Source organism: Chiloscyllium plagiosum, unplaced genomic scaffold (genome assembly GCF_037043375.1).
Source record: "Chiloscyllium plagiosum isolate Xiang-an unplaced genomic scaffold, Cpla_swu_hap1 HiC_scaffold_1, whole genome shotgun sequence".
NCBI classification, from domain to species: domain Eukaryota; kingdom Metazoa; phylum Chordata; class Chondrichthyes; order Orectolobiformes; family Hemiscylliidae; genus Chiloscyllium; species Chiloscyllium plagiosum.
Genome location: NW_028270139.1, coordinates 88,651,093 through 88,668,717, shown reverse-complemented (window position 1 = coordinate 88,668,717; position 17,625 = coordinate 88,651,093). Strand labels below are relative to the sequence as shown.

Genomic DNA, 17,625 nt, shown 5'->3' with positions numbered 1-17,625 from the left:
GCGGACGTTATGACAACAGATGATTGGACGCTGCACAGCAGTCACCAGACAGGGATGTTCTGCCCTCGGGGAGGGAGGGGGTGGTGGGGGGGGAGTTTTAGAACCTCAGCTCTAGACATCTCCTTGCAGCATGATTGTTTAATTGTTTTATTGTCCGCAGTTGCTAAGGTACTCTTCTACGTTTGTGTCTTTCATTATAAAAATCAAAGAACATGAATAATTATTGAAGCCTTCCAATTGGCTTATGACAAGTGAGAACACTTATTGCAACACTTTGAGCTGAATTGCAATTCATCAGGTATAAAACTAAGCAGCTGATCCTAATCCTTAACCATTTTTAATCCACTGGAATGCATAAATGACAGTTTAACTTAGCAACACTATTTTTGACTTTGTGAATAGAAATAAATTTGTGCTGAAAGGGGGTATCAGTGTTAAAATTGAAAACCAAGCAACTAAATTTATTCAGTATATGCCTTGGCATTGGATTAGTTTCAGGATTGTTACTGAAAGCTGCATCGCTAATATAATGTAAACACTACAACCTGTAAGTTCCTCTCCAAACTACACATCATACTGACTTGGAATTATATCACTGTTCCTTCTCTGTTGCTGGGTCAAAATCTTACAATTTCCTCCCTAACAAAGGATGTACCTACACACATGGATAACTGCAGTTCAAGAAGTTAGCTCACCACTGCCTTCTAGGAGCAATTAGGGATTGTCAATAAATGGTCATGTAGCCAATGAAACCCACATACAACCCACATTGTGTGAAATAATAACATACAATGATGATGCATGCACCATCCTTGAGGATTATCTGTACTCTCTTCTGACCTGTCCATCTCTACTGATCTTTAAATATCGAATTAGAAGAATATATTAACTTATTTTACTGTTTGAGATGAGCATGAAATTCTCCCTTCCAGAATTTTGCAGATGTCCTATGCCAATCCTTCTGCGAGCTGATGCAAGATATCACCACTGAAGGACAAGTTCAAATACTTAAGGTACTAGTTTTGTTTTGTTATGTAATAGTATTATTAAAGTAATCAATGCTTATTTTTTTGCAACAAGGATTGTAGATCAAGATGTATTATTCAGAAATATAAATTTCTCCTTTTTTTTATATATGTATATAAAATCATTTTATCCTTGAATCAATGTAGCTCTCTCTGACCCCGACTTAGACCCTGTGACCTTCCAGTCTTTCTGTACTTTCAGCCTCAATTCTCAGTAATTCCTCTACTCCTTCCCAATCAGAGCTTTGACTCTGCCTTCTTGAAGTGTTAATATGACCCTTCCTTACCACCCTCTCAGTTTTATCCTAACCTCAGATTTATAGTTTTTTAATATATCAACTCTCTCTTCCTGCTATCCCCACTATCACATGCTGGTGTCTGCTTACAGGTTCTAGTACTGCATTACCCCTCATTGTAGAATTGAGAATTAGAAAAGGATGCCAGATTCTGATGGAATATTAGCAGTAACAGTCAAGCAGACTTCATATAACACAGATTAGTTTCTTGCATAAATGTAGTAGATATATTTAACTTCTACATAGGTTGAGGAAAGCAAATCATTTTGTAGTCCCCAAAGACGACTAATTTATTGAATGTAATTTGAACAGTATTCTGAAACAATATGTTTGTAAACACACAAGGGAGTACATTGATACATTTTGTCACAACAGTAAACTAGTAAATAATTTAATAGCAAAGTGCATTTTAATCACAAAATGCAGTGCAACAACTCACCCATCTTCTTAAGACAGCACCTTCTAAACCTCTAACACCTAGAAAGACAAGGGCATCACCACCTGCAAGATCCCCTCTAAGCTACATTCCATCCTAACTTCGAACTATATTACTGTTCCTTCACTCTGTCTGGATCAAAATCCTGGAAGTCCCTTCCTAATAGCACTGTGGATATATCTAAACCAAATGGACTTTGTTGTTCCAGACGTCAGCTCACTACTACCTTCTCAAGGGCATTTAGGGATTAGCACTAGTTATTTAGTCAGTGGTGATCACAGCCCAAGATTGAAAAGGGAGGCAATGGCCTTGTGGTATTATTGTTAGACTATTAATCTAAAAACTCAGCTAATGTTCGGGCCAGTTTCGAATCCTGAATTTGAAATTCAGGTTTTGAAATTCTAGTTGTGAATTCAATAAAAAATATCTGGCATTAAGAATTTACTGATGACTGTGAAACCATTGTCAATTGTTGGGAAAAAACACTAATGTCCTTCAAGGAAGGAAATCTGCCATCCTCGTCTGGTCTGGCCCACATGCGACTCCAGACCCACAATAATGTCATTGACTCTGAACTGCCCTCTAGCCAATTGGATTCTGGATTAGTGGTGCTGGAAAAGCACAGCAGTTCAGGCAGCATTCAAGGAGCAGTAAAATCAACGTGTCGGGCAAAAGCCGTTCAGGAATACAGGCAGAGTGCCTGACGGGTGGAGAGATAAATGAGAGGAGGGTGGGCATGGGGAGACTGCTCCTCGGATGCTGCCTGAACTGCTGTGCTTTTCCAGCACCACTAATCCAGAATCTGGTTTCCAGCGTCTGCGGTCATTGTTTTTACCTCTGGCAAATTGGGGATGGACAGTGAATGCTGGCCTAGCCAGTGACATGCTCATCCTGTGAATGAATGAAGAAAAAGCTGTACCTGCAGAACTAAACAAACTTACTCAATACAAAAAGTAAGAAATAGTACAAAATGTTTAAAAAGCTATATGCAGGCAAGGAACACTAAATGTCGCATGGACTTTGGAGATGTAAAGACCAAGAAAAAGTTAACGTTTGGAAATGAAGAGGTAGGCAAGGCTCTTAAAAATGCTTTTCTTCAGTTTTCACTTTGTATTTGCATTGTATTTGCTGGGGAATGTGAGATCCTGAATTGGAAAAAACATAATGAGAAGGGAAATATTCACATGTTTAGCATCTTTGAAAGTGGGTAAATCTTTGTCTCATGAAATGTACTGCCTCTAAGAGAAGCAGGAAGTTAATAATAGACACTCCCTCCATCATTTTTCAGTCCTCTCTGGCTACAAGTCTGACGCTGGAGGACTGAGATTGTTAACTTTATATTAATATTCAAAGAGCGAGGAATGGATAGCACAAGTAATTACAAAGTCAGAAGTCTCAACACCAGCTTATAGTCCAACAGGTTTATTTAAAATTGCGAGCTTTTGAAGCACTGCTGCTTTGTCAGGTGACATGAGCAGCTCCGCATCAAGTAATTATAGTTGGACACATTATTGGAGATAGATTTGGGAAGCAGAATAAGTTATCATTTGTGGGGCACAGTCAACATAGACTTATTCAGCAAGGTTGTCTCGAATGAATTTGTTTCATTTTCTGTGGAGGTAATAAATATTAAAGAGAGAGCAAATTTGACTTTAGTCAGCTTTGATTTTATTTCTGCATGAAAGATTGATACTTTAAATTTAAAGGGTCACGGGGTGCAAGGGCAAATGGCACATTGGATTCCAAAATTTGTGTTGCAAATTGTCATTATCAATGATATTGTCTTGGAATAGGAAGCAAATGGCATGGTTGACGGGTGCTTTTATGACTCAATGTCAATTTCCGATGAAGTTTCACAAAACTGGGTCTCTTATTGCTTATAAAAACCAAAAGAACCGGATACTTTAAATCAGAAACAAAAACAGAAAATGCTGGAAAAACTCAGCAGGTCTGGTAGTGTTTGCAAAGGAAAATCAGAGTTAATGTTTAGGGACCGTTCCTCAGAACCCTTTCTATTCACCATGCTGCTGGATCTGCTGTTTTACTGGCAACTTCTGTTTTTATACCTTGTTGTTCATGATATGTAGATCAGTGATTTAGACTTAAAAGTCAACAGCATGGTGCACAACTGAAACAGAAATTACTGGAAAAACTCAGTGTTAACATTTTGGGTCCAGTGACCCTTCTTCAGAACTGATTGTAGCTAGAAAAAGGTTGGCACTTTATATGCTAAAGGTGAGGTGGGGGGGAGAGAAGGATCAATAAATGATAGGTGGAGGTGGACCCAAGAAAGAATGAAAAACAGTTAAACAGCCAAAAAGAATGGAAAAGGTCAGAAGGAGAATGAATAGCTGCTAATGGGGACTATTAATGGCTGACAATGGGTTGTTTCTGGTAACAGCTCATGTGGTGATAAACATTGGTGTGATGGGTTGGGGTAAGAACAGAGGAGAAGGTGCTGACACTTATACAATTGTTGAACTTGATATTGAATCCATAAGGCTGCTGAGTTCCCAAGGGAAAATGTTTTTCCAGTTTGTGCGCGCTTAGTTAGAGCAGAGTGGTATCCCAAGACAGAAATTTTGACCAGCAAACATGGTGGTGTGTTGAAGTGGCAGGCAACTGGAAGTTCACTGTCCTATTTGGAGTCAGAACATTAGTGTTTTTTAAAGCAGTCAGCCAATCGGCGCTTTGTTTCCCCAGTGTAGAGGAGACTACATTGTGAGCAGCAAATAAAGTAGACTAGATTGAGTGCTAAAAATGTGTTGCTGGAACAGCGCAGCAGGTCAGGCAGCATCCAGGGAACAGGAGAATCGACGTTTCGGGCATAAGCCCTTCTTCAGGAATTCAGGCATTCCTGAAGAAGGGCTTATGCCCGAAACGTCGATTCTCCTGTTCCCTGAATGCTGCCTGACCTGCTGCGCTGTTCCAGCAACACATTTTCAGCTCTGATCTCCAGCATCTGCAGACCTCACTTTCTCCTCATAGATTGAGTGCTAGTAAATTGCTGCTTGACTTGTAAGGTGAGTATGGACCTTTGGATTGTGAAGAGGGAGGATGTAATCAGACAGGTGTTACACCTTCTGTGATTGCATAGGATGGTGCCATGAGGCTGTGGGGACCTGTTGGGAATGGAGGAGTGGACCGGTGTGACCTGTAGAGAGAGCTGTATTCCCTGTGGAAGACTAACAAAGGAGGAGAGGAAAATGTGTGTCTCAGGATGAAATCCTACTGGAGATGGCAGAAATTACAGATAATGATCTTTTAGATGTAGATGCTGATGTGATGGTAGGTGACGAGGGGGGGAGGACCTGATTACTGTTGTTGGAGGGAAGAGAAGGGGTAAGGGGCAAAGTGTGCGAGATTAGTCAGACAAAACTGAAGGCCCGGTTACCATGGTGGTGGGTAATCCTCAGTTGAGGAAGAAGGTTTTGGAGATCCACCTTGTTGAAGTTTGAATAGATGTGACAGAGATGGAGTCTTTACAAGAAGCAGGCTGCAAGGATGTATAGTCAAGTGGGAGTTGGTGGGTTTGTAGTAGATATTGGTTAGCCTGTCCCCAGAAATTGAAACAGAGATGTGGAGGAAAAAGAGGAGTCGGACAGGAAACAATGAAGGTGAGAGCAAGTTGGAATTTGGAAATGAAATAGATAAACTATTTCTGGATAAGAAAGACACTGATGTCATCGATATACCAGAGAAAGAGTTGTGGCTGAGGGATGGAGTTGGACTGAAACAAGGAATGTTCCACGTACCTCACAAAGAGACATGCATGACTGGGGCCCATGCAGATATCCATAGTCACACCTTTGACCTGAAGAAAATGGGAGGAGTTGAATGAGAAGTTGTTCAGAGTGAGGACAAGCTCAGCCAGGCAGAGAAGTGTGTTGGTGAATGGGACAATTCAGGCCTTTCTTCCTGGAGAAGCAGAAAGCCCTGAGACTGTTCTGATAGTGGAATGGATGTTAAAGGAATTGCATGTCCATGATGAAGAGTGAGCAGCAAACTGCAAATTTTGAAATTCATGTAAAGCGTCAGAAAAATCTCAGATACAAGTGTGAAGGGACTGGACAAGAGGGAGAAAAGTCAAGTCAAGGTAGAAGGAGATGAGTTTCTTGGGGAAGGAGCAGGCAGAAACGGTGTTTCTGTCCAGGCAGTCCTGTTTGTGGATTTTTTGGAAAGGGGCAAGAGGCGAGTTATGTGGAGTTGGGTGAACTATACACTTGTACACCATGAGGAGGAGATTACAAATGAAATTAATAACTGTTGTGAACACAATAGCCTGGTCTTCCATGGTGAGGTTCATAGTCCACTGGGAGACATGAGGAAATATCAAAGAGCTGGTGCTCAGCCTCCATAACGTAGAGGTTAGTATGCCAGACAACACCTGCACCACCCTTGGCAGGCTTAATTACAAAGTTAGAGTTGGATCCGAGTGCATGGAGTACAGTCAGCTCAGAGGGAAATAGGGTTAGAATGGGTAAAGGTGGATGGGAAGTAAAATTGGGGCAACCAATATCTCATCAGAAGTTAGCAGATGATACAGAAATTTGCTGTGTAGTTGATAGAGGGGGAAAAGGCTGTGGGTGGCAGGAGATTATCACTGGGCCGGTCATTTAGGAAGAGAAAACTCAGTCTCAGGAGGAGAGTAGAGGGAATGATGCATGTGTACTTCAACTGGCAACATGAGACTAATAGTGATCCCACGGGTCTGGAGCAAGGCCTCAGCCAAACCTTTTCTTTTAATCTCATACATTTAAACAATTTTGACCTCAATTAGCTTTTTAGCTCATTAAAATAATTAAAATAATTTGACCTGATTTCCTGAACCTCAGGAAACTATTTAGGTACTTGCTATAAGATTCAGGAAGTGTCTTGTATCCGGTGTCTTGTTTTTAGGCAAATCTGCAATTGATTCCACATCCTTACTTGCTGTACCCATGCATTGATCTTTCCCGCAATTACCCACAATCCTGCATCCAATTCCAGCAGCTCCAATTTCCACTTCCTCGAACTGCCTTCCTAATGACCAGGCCGCTGATCCCTCAGCAAGACCTCAGACCCTCTCCCTAGCTTTCATTTCCAACCACCATGAACACCATTGATTTTTTTTTCTGTCTCCCTTTCACCATTAAACAAGTAAAAATTCACATTGCATTTTATCAAGAATGAAAGTAGACATAGTAGTTATGATTTTTGATCTGACAGTAGATGGTAGTACTTTTCTCCTGGATAAGAGCATCCTCTGTTTAAATGGTGAAAAAAAAACAGATATAGCTTTTTTCAAGTTTTTTCAAGTGTTGATGAGTTTGAATTAATGTTTCTAATTCACTGGTCGTCTTTTGCTCATGGTACACGTTGAATATTCAAGAACTTTGGATTGTTTAGTGTCACAGTTAAATTACCATATCTTGATCTTTTCTGCATCCTACACTTAAATCAAGATTTGATTTCTGACACTTAGAGTCATAGAGATGTACAGCATGGAAACAGACCTTTCGGTCCAACCCATCCATGCTGACCAGATATCCTAACCCAATCTCGGTCTCACCTGCCAGCACCCGGCCCATATCCCTCCAAATCCTTCCTATTCATATACCAATCCAAATGCCTCTTAAATGTTGCAATTGTACCAGCCTCCACCACTTTCTCTGGCAGCTCATTCCATACCTGTACCACCCTCGGTGTGAAAAAGTTGCCCCTTAGGTCTCTTTTATATCTTTCCCCTCTCACCCTAAACCTATGCCCTCTAGTTCTGGACTTCCCAACCCCAGGGAAAAGACTTTGTCTATTTACCCTATCAATGCCCCTCATAATTTTGTAAACCTTTATAAGATCACCCCTCAGACTCCGACACTCCAGGGAAAACAGCCCCAGCCTGTTCAGCCTCTCCCTATAGCTCAAATCCTCCAACCCTGGCAACATCCTTGTAAATCTTTTCTGAACCCTTTCAAGTTTCATAACATCTTGCTGATAGGAAGGAGATCAGAATTGCATGCAATATTCCAACAGTGGCCTAACCAATGTCCTGTACAGCCGCAACATGACCTCCTAACTCCAGTACTCAATACTCTGACCAATAAACGAAAGCATACCAAACGCCTGCTTCACTATCCTATCTACCTGCAACTCCACTTTCAAGGAGCCATGAACCTGCACTCCAGGACCTTACCATTAAGTGTATAAGTCATGCTAAGATTTGCTTTCCCAAAATGCAGCACCTCACATTTTATCTGAATTAAACTCCATCTGCCACTTCTCAGCCCATTGGTCCATCTGGTCCAGATCCTGTTGTAATCTGAGGTAACCCTCTTTGCTGTCCACTACACCTCCAACTTTGGTGTAATCTGCAAACTTGCTAACTGTACCTTTTATGCTCGCATCCAAATCATTTATGTAAATGGGAAAAAGTAGAGGACCCAGCATCAATCCTTGTGGCACTCCACTGGTCACAGGCCTCCAGTCTAAAAAAAACCGTCCACCACCACCCTCTGTCTTCTACCTTTGAGCCAGTTCTGTATCCAAATGGCTAGTTCTCCCTGTATTCCATGAGATCTAACCTTGCTAATCAGTCTCCCATGGGGAACCTTGTCAAACGCCTTACTGAAGTCCATATAGATCACATCTACCACTCTGCCCTCATCAATCCTCTTTGTTACTTTTTCAAAAAACTCAATCAAGTTTGTGAGACATAATTTCCCACGCACAAAGCCGAGTTGACTATCCCTAATCAGTCCTTGCCTATCCAAACACATGTACATCTTGTCCCTCAGGATTCCCTCCAACAACTTGCCCACCACCGAGGTCAGGCTCACTGGTCTATAGTTCCCTGGTTGCCCTTACCACTCATCTTAAACTGTGGCACCACGTTTGTCAACCCCCAGTTTTCTGGCACCTCACCTGTGACTATCAATGATACAAATATCTCAGCAAGTGGCCCAACAATCACTTTTCTAGCTTCCCACAGAGTTCTTGGGTACACCTGATCAGGTCCTGGGGATTTATCCACCTTTACCCGTTTCAAGACATCCAGCACTTCCTCCTCTGTAATCTGGACATTTTGCAAAATGTCACCATCTGTTTCCCTACAGTCTATATCTTCCATATCCTTTTCCACACTTGCAAAGAGTTTTTTTTTCTCAAGACTACACCGCTGTTTTCACCTCCTGGGATTTTTGAAATTATTTTTCTGCCTGCTAACTCGTTCTGGCCTGTCTCAAAACTCCCTCATCGCCTCAATGTCAGAATAACTTCTAGTTCATCTCAAGTTATTTTGTTATTCTTAACAACGCTTTTCTAAGATAAAAGGAGAAAGATCTGAAAATACTCCATATGTCAGACACTATCTGTAGTGAGGGAGAAAGTTAATGTTGAGGCAGGCTTGTGTACTTTAATCAGATTTTATCCCCACAGTCTATACAGTCTTAATCTCTGTCAGACATATATTTTGATTTTGTATCAGAGCAAGCACTTTTAGCATATTTTTCACACTTCTGGACTTATGCAGAAAAATGTTAGCTCACTGATCATTTCTTTTTATCACACTCTCTAACTATGCTTTTCTCCCTGCATTAAAATTGCTGTTTTCATTCCTGCTACAATAGACTTCACTTATTCCTAATGAATTATAAAAGCATTAACTTACATAGTTTCTCTTGCATCTTCACTATGTTTAAATGAGTATTCACTGCATCATTTTCAACTCCAGGTAATTGTTTTCACAAATAGCAAAGCTTCTAGATTAAACCTTGAAACATAGAAAACAGGAGAAGGAGTCAGCTATTTTGTCCTGCTCTGCCATTCAACAAAATTGTAGCTGATCATCTAATTCAGTATTCTGTTCCTGCTTTTTCTCCGTAGTTTTTGATCCGTTTAGTTCCAAGACCTATATCTAATTCCTTCCTGAAAGTATTCAATGTTTTGGCTTCAAGCCCTTTCTTTGGTAGAGAATTCCACAGGCTCATCACTCTCTGGGTGACGAAATTTCTTCTCATCTCAGGTAAAGATGGCCTACCCCATAGTTTTAAACTGTGACCCAAGATCTAGGGTTCCCCGTCATTTGCGTCATTCTTTCTGTGTTTACCCTATGTTATCCTGTTTAGAATTTTGTAGGTTTCTCTTAGACACCCCTTCATTCTTTTAAGCTCTGTAATATAGTCCCAACCAATTCAGTCTCTTTTCATGTCAGTCCTGCCATCAGAGGAATCAGCCTGGTAAATCTTCGCTGCACTCCCTCCATAACCAGAACATTCTTTCTCAGACAAGGACATCAAAACTACACCAAATACACTAGATGCAGCCTCCAGGACTCAAATCTTCTTTTACCACCTGCAGTACCTACGTGTTTACTTTCCGTAACTAGTGTACAAGGGTATCCATGTCTCGTTGCACGTTCCCCTTGTAATTTATTATCTAAGTGGGCACAGTCTGCCTTCCTGTTTTTGTTACCAAAGAGGATAATCTCTCATTTATCCACATGATATTTAATAAACCATGCATATGTCTACCAGCTCAATTTGTCCAATTCACATTGAAATATTTCTTCATCCTCCCAATTCACCTGTCATCCAGCTTTGTGTCCTCTGCAAACTTGGAGATATTTACTCCCCTCATCTAAATCATTAATAATATTGTAAAGAGCTGGGTCCAAGCACTAATTCCTGAGGTGCCTCACTAGTCACTGGCTGACAGTTGGAAAAAGACCTGTTTATTCCTACTTTGTTTCCTGTCTGCCAACCAGTTCTCTACCCATGTCAGTACACTACCGTAATTCCATATGGTTTAATTTTACATACTAAACTCTTACATGAAGCCTTATCAAAAGCCTTCTGAAAGTTCAACTAAATCACATCCACTGGCTCCTCCTTGTCAACTCTACTAGTTACATCCTCAAAGTACACTGTTGATTTGTCAAGCATGATTATCCCTTTCTAAATCCATGCTTACTCTGTCTAAACACTGTTTTCCAAGTGCTCTGCTATTAAATCTTTAGAATGGACTGTTGCAGTTTCCTGACTACAATATCAAGCTAATCAGTCTATAATTTTCTGTTTTCTCACTAACATTTTGAATAGTGGGGTTTCATTAGCTACCCTCCATGCTATAGGAGCTGTTCTAGAGTTTATAGCATCCGGAATTATAAGCACCTTGCATTCACTGTTTCTAGGCCAGCTTCCTTAATTACTCTGAGATACAGATTACTATGCCCTGGGGACTTATTGGTCTTTAATCCCATTAATTTCTTCAACACCAGTTTCCCTGCTAATACTATCTTAGAAACATAGGAACAGGCATTGGCCATTCACCTGATCAAGCCTGTTCTGCCATTCAGTGAAATCAAGACTGATCTGTGGCTTAACTCTGTATTCCTACCTTTGCCTCATATCCCTTAATATGTTTGCTTAGCAAAAAAGTATCTATCTACATTTTACAATTAATAATTGACCAGCATCCACTGCTATTAGTGGCAGAGAGTTCTTCATTTTTGCCTTCTGTGTAGACTCTGTGATCCTAACGTTTTTGGGGTGTAGTTTGTGTCCTCCTTTGTGAAAACTGTATCAGAATATGTCTTCAATTGGTCTGTCATCTCTTTGTCCCTCATTATAGCTTCCCTTTTTTCTGGCTGTAAGGGACTGATAACTGTTTTCAACAATTATTTTCTCTTTGAGACCTATAGCTTTTGCAATTAGTTTGTATGTTCAGTGCAAGGTCATTCTCAGACTTGACTTGTTTCCGCATCCTCCCCAAAACCCCTACACCTGCCTCTTTTGTTAAGGTCTAAACTGCTTTTAATATTTGGATCTACAGCTTTTTCTGGCCACTTTGAATACTCCTTCCTTGAATCTAATACTATCCCTAATTTCTCTTATTAGCATTGGTTGAGCCACATTTTTCTCATTTTTTTGTCAAGATAGGAATGAACAGTTGTTGCATTTCTTCCATGTACGCTTTTTAAATGCTGGCCGTTGCCCATTCACTGTTCTTCCTTTAAATAATGTTCCCCAAGTCATAGTTAGCCCACGTCTCATATCAAGATAGTTTTGTTTAGATTCAGGACCTAAGGCTCAAAATCAATTATGTCACTTTCTATCTTAATCAAGAACTCATTATGGTCACTCTTCCCCAAGGGACCTCGCACAGCTAAATTGGCAATTATTCCTTTATTAAAAGGTAGAAACTTATTTCAGGCTTTGAAAACCCAAAATTGACATAATATAAACATAATTTTATGATTTATTCCAATTTCTGCATCTTTTCTTTGGGAGCTCTATGACATCTAACTTAGTTCTCATCTTCAAATTTTCCATTTAGATCAATGATTTCTATTAAACCTTACACTCTGACTGTATAACTAAGCATCTTGGTTGTCCCAGATGTGACATAAAAACAACATAGCTTTTTACAGAGCTCTTCATTTACTCCAGAATTGATGAGTCCTCGATGTACATTATCCAATTAAGTGATTATTCTGTCATAACTATGATTCTTATTAAACATGTGGCCTGTACAGTTTTCAACATTGTACTCTCCCTGCAAAGTTACAGATATTCTGTGTCTCTCAGCATGACATTGTTAAATTTGAAAAGTGCCACAATGTCAGCGACAGGGATAACAGATCCAAAAATGCAAAAGTATTGGCAGAAGTGGAAAACTCAGCACATTGTTGACAAATGGAAATAGTATTTTCAACCCTTGGATCAGAGTCCAGAATTGATATTGTAAACTGATGAAATGAAATGGGTATATTTGCTGTGGAATGTTTAATGACAAGTTTCACTGTCGGGCTGCATGTGAGTAGACAGACTCGGGCAGCTTTTGACAAGACATCATGTGTAAAGAAAATTTAGAGCAAAGACAAGGATGAAGAACAAAACTAGTAGTTAAGAAATCCAACTGAACATGAGCAAAGCTGCTGAGAAAGAGGAGAGTATTGAAGTAAAAAAATAAGGTTTTTGTTTACCACAATGAATGTGTTGAACAAATTGATTTCCTAATTAAAAACCAAAAGAACTGCAGATGCTGGAAATCAGACAAATACAGAAATTGTTAGAAAAGCTCAGTAGGTCTGGAAGCATCTGTGGAAAGAAATCAGAATTAACGTTTGGTGTCTGAAGAAGGATCACTGGACCCAAAATGTTAACTAATTTCTCTTCAGAGATGCTGCCTTACCTGACGAGTTTTTTCAATATTTTTCAATTTTGTTTTTGTCTCTTATTTTCTCATTGTTTTATATTAGAAGGGTGAAGAAGTAGCACAGTCACAGTCCAAACTTGCCTCTATATTCTTGAACTCATCCAAAATCCGATTGCCCAAACCCTCCATCATAAAGCCAGAATAGGGTTGTTCACTAATTGTACAATATTCAGCACCATTCCTGATTCCTCAGGGATAAAGCAGTCATGTCTCAATATAACAAGACTTGAATAATATTCAAGCTCCTTCTGACAAGTGGCAAGTAACTCTAGCACCGTGGGTGGCACAGTGGCTCAGTGGTTAGTACTGCTTCCTCACAGCGCCAGGGACCAGGGTTCAATTCCTGCTTCGATTGACTGACTGCGTGAAGTTTGCACATTTTCTGTGTTTACGTGGGTTTCCTCTAGGTTCTCTGGTTTTCTCCCACAATCCAAAGATTGGTGAATTGGCTATGCTAAATGGCCCGTAGTGTTCAGGGATGTGTAGGTTAAGTGCATTAGTCAGGGGTAAATAAATGATAATATGGTAGGGCAATGGATCTGGGTGGGTTTCACTTCAGAGGGTCAGTGTAGACTTGTTGGGCCAAAGGACCTGTTTCTACACTTTTTTGGAATTTTATGGGTTCTATTTCCTTTGCACCGCCATTGGTGGCTGTCCTGTTTGCCATCTTGGCCTAAAAGTCTGGAAATTGTGTGTTAAATTTAGGTTATTCAGCAATTCTTTCCCTAAACCTCGCTTTATCTCTTCTGTAAAACTCTTGTGAAATGCTTGTTACCTCTCCTAGCATTGTCTCCTTGTGCTTAGTGTCAGTTGTTGTATAATTGTCCTGTGATATTCCATTGGGATATATTACATTATTGAAAGTATTTTTCAATGAATTCATGTTGATATTAGATATTGTGAAATAAATTGTCATTTTTTGACTTTGCTGCTGGAAATTTGAGCTATTTTAAATAAAATTTGAATGGTATTAGAAAGTCACAAACAAAAGAACTTTTTCCGTGTTGTTTGCAATAAAAATGCAGGATAAACCAAAAGTTTTCCTTGACTTATGATGAGTAATCATTTGTGTGATGTAGATAACACACAATAAATTTCTACAGTCTTCTCCACGATTACATACGTCAGTTACTTGGATGTGACTTTTAAATTTTTTTTTGGAGTTCAGTTGCTTTAATGAAGAATGGTTCCAGGTACTAGTCAACATCCACAGATGGTCAGTGATGGAGATAATTTTACCAAAACCACTTGCATGAAAATATAAATAAAGTCTGTTATTATTGTGTTTGAATCTTATTCGTGTTAAGGCGACCAACATATTTCACCTACAAATTGCATTAGTGATGTTTCAAACTGTATCAGGTCAGATCTCTTTGAACGAGTAATATTTTCTATCTGAAATCTCTCTTTTTGCATCTTGGTCTTTACAGCAGTTGCAGGTTCTTGAATGCAACTTCCGACAGCATCTCATTGTTGTCACTAGTGTCACCTGATCTTTCAATAATGGTGTTCAACAAAATCTTGAGATTTCCAAGCCTATTTACAGGATTGTAAGGGGGCATGATATTACCTAGAGATTATGATGCACACACTCAGTTTGTACAAGTTGACATGTCGAAGTCTACCAATATTGATTTCTCAGCAACTTTGTAGGAGATAGTATGTCTAAGTGTACCAATATTGATTTCTCAGTGGGCGTCACTGACTCGGCCAGCATTTGTTGCCCATCCCTAATTGCCTTTGAGACTGGTAATGAGCTCCCTTGAACCACACAATCCATGTGGTGTAGGCAGTATTCATGGGTTGGAAGGTACTGTGTATGGAGCCTTGATGAGCTGCTGCAGTTCATCTTATAGATGGTACACATTATTGCCACTGCGCATCAGTTGTGCAGAGAGTGAATGTTGAATATGTTAGGTGAGATACATGGGTAACTTGTTTTGGATCATCCTGTATTTGACTGTGGAATATTTGGTTGTCAAATGGAAATTATCCATCAATGGTAAAGCATATTGGTGGTAAAGGGAAGCTTACTTGTTGTTAGAATATGGGGAGATTGGTGACATAGTGGTAATACAGGTTGTAAGCTTGCTTGCTGAGCTGGAAGGTTTGTTTTGTGTGATGTCTTGTCACCATGCTAGGTAACATCATCAGTGAGCTTCTAGTGAAGCGCTAGTGTTATGTCCTACTTGCTATTTATCTGTCTTGGTCTCTTAAGATAGGTAATATCATTTTTGGTTCTTTTTCTCAGAGGTTGGTAAATGGGTCCAAATCGATGTGTTTATTGATGGAGTTCCAGCTTGAATGCCAGGCCTTGAGAAATTCCTGTGCATGTCTATGTTTAGCCTCTCCTAGGAATTCCTAGAGGCTTGGCATTTAAACCAGAACTCTATCATATTGATCTGGACCCCATTTACCAACCTCTGGAAAAAAAGAACCAGGAATGATATTACTCACCTTAAGAGACCAAGACACACAAATAGAAAGTGAGACATAACACCAGCGCTTCACCGGAGGCTCACTGATGATGTTACCTAGCATGGTGACGAAACATCTGAAAACAAACCTTCCAGCTCAGTGAGCAAACTTGCAGCCTGAACCTTAACCTGAGCTACAAATCTTCTCAAACATTGCAAATAGTGGTAATACCACTAGTAATCCAGCAGCATGAGATGATACTCTGGGGTCAGGGGTTCAATGCCATGGTAGCTAGTGAATTTCAAATTCACTGAATAAATCTGAAATTATAAACTTATGGGTAGAAAAACCCTAATTGGGATAGATTTAAATGTATATGCATTGTGCATTAAATTATTAGATAAGTGTAACTGAGACATGAATAAATTCACATCCCCTTTTCAGTTGCCTTTAATATACTGTGAAAATGTTAGCTGTATCTACAAATAAGTCCAGTCAGTGTGTTAGGAAATTCATTTCTGGTACTTTGTTTGAATGCATATTGTTTGGCATCTCTAGATACATAGCAGTATTGTTAATGAAACGTTCATAAAAATCATTTCTCACTGTTTCATCACCAAAGTTTTAAAAATTACAGTTCAGTTTAGTTTAAATGTTTTATTCAGCATTTGAAGCAGAGTTTAAAATTATTTTAACTACTTCTTTGGTGGATAAATTTTGTTTTGCAGGTTGTAGAAAATGTCCTCAAAGTGAATCCTGTACTAGGGCCTCAGATATTTCAGCCACTTCTTCCATCAGTCCTGAAAGGAATCTTGGATGGAGAGGTAGGAATTAAGAAATATAATTCACAGATGATGAATTAAACAGGCTCTTAATTTAGTAGAAATGCAGAATTTTAGCGAGGCCATGCCAACAATTGTGGCAGAATCACAGTGAGACATTTGGTAAAACCTCTAGCCAGCAGCATGTCGCCTTTTTAGGGGGTTATTGTTATTAAAGCCTTATTAATACACATTTTGCCTCATTAATATTCAACTTCCTATTTTGGCGATCATGCCAAACAAACTGCATGTTGAGAATTTTCAGCATGGAAATCAGAGGTGTCCTTGACACTTAAACCCACTGTTGGCTGTGAAAAGCCTCCTTGCAAGCAACAGCATCTCAGAGCATGATCAACGGACACCATCCTCTCTCATCCCTCCCTTACCAACAGTAGTATCTGATTTTTGCAGATCGCACATGATCCTATGCATTGCTCCAACCTACGTGCCAGATATTTTAGAAGGATAAACTTGCATTAAAAGGTGCACCAACAACTAGCATTGAAAGGCTGCGACAACAACATTTTACACATGTGGACAGGCACACAGCTCAGTGATTGGACTAGGCTGATCTCTGACCTGTTGATAAGCGCTCTTAGCGCATAGTGACTTTGTGCCTCATGCATGCATGCGGCATCCATGCCTTGCCATGCCTGTTAATTCACTGGGGCTTCAACCAGAACCTGAAGGATGTCAGTACTGCCATATTGTGCAGACGCATAGATAGGTTGCTTGTAATGCTCATCTGTCCAGTAATGGGGTAAATATCTTGCGATATGGCTCACAGTTGTCTGCACAGGAAATGCAATAATATTTATTCAATTAAATGCAAACCCCCCTAACTTTCAAACTAGCCCTCCTCCAGATGGAGAGCAGGAACTACTGTTATCAGTCAGGGGATCTTGGTATGTTCAATCACAGATACAGTCCTCACATGGTCCAGGGGCTTATTCACAGTTAATCCTTTACTCAGGCTAATCACGATTAAGGGATATGTCTGACTGTAATGAAGAGTGGGCAACAGTCAATCCTGTAGAGCCATCAAAGGCTGCCAGGGAGGTCCTATGATGTCAGGTCTGCAATTACATGGCAGCCATAAAAAAAACTTGGGATAAGTGCAAGACATTTTCCTAAGGTATCATTGTTTTAGAGGATTTTGCATTGCATGCCTTTTTTGCACTCATAAAGTTTTATTGCAACTTTTTAAGACAATTAATGTTGATTTGTTTCACTCTATGTCAAAATACACTTCCAAATTCTGATTTCGTGTCTCCAGAGACACATCCATCAGGATATCCTGTTGTTATAAACAAATCATTTTTATTGGATTTCATATAATTTGAATATTTTTACATTTTACCATGTTATAAGCTACAATAAAGTTGCTTAATGAGGATTTTAAATTTGATCAATTAGCTGTAGTGTTACATTTTATT

General features: G+C 39.7%; 1 protein-coding gene across 1 annotated transcript in view; it reads left to right on the top strand.

Annotated features, from left to right (window-relative positions):
- The window catches only part of ipo11 (importin 11), a 471,218-nt gene that overhangs the window by 276,174 nt on the left and 177,419 nt on the right, over positions 1-17,625 (top strand). Inside the window, exons 24-25 of the mRNA XM_043689427.2 lie at positions 933-1,013; positions 16,097-16,192. Coding sequence (XP_043545362.2) covers positions 933-1,013; positions 16,097-16,192 — 177 coding nt within the window. The remainder of the gene's footprint in view (positions 1-932; positions 1,014-16,096; positions 16,193-17,625) is intronic.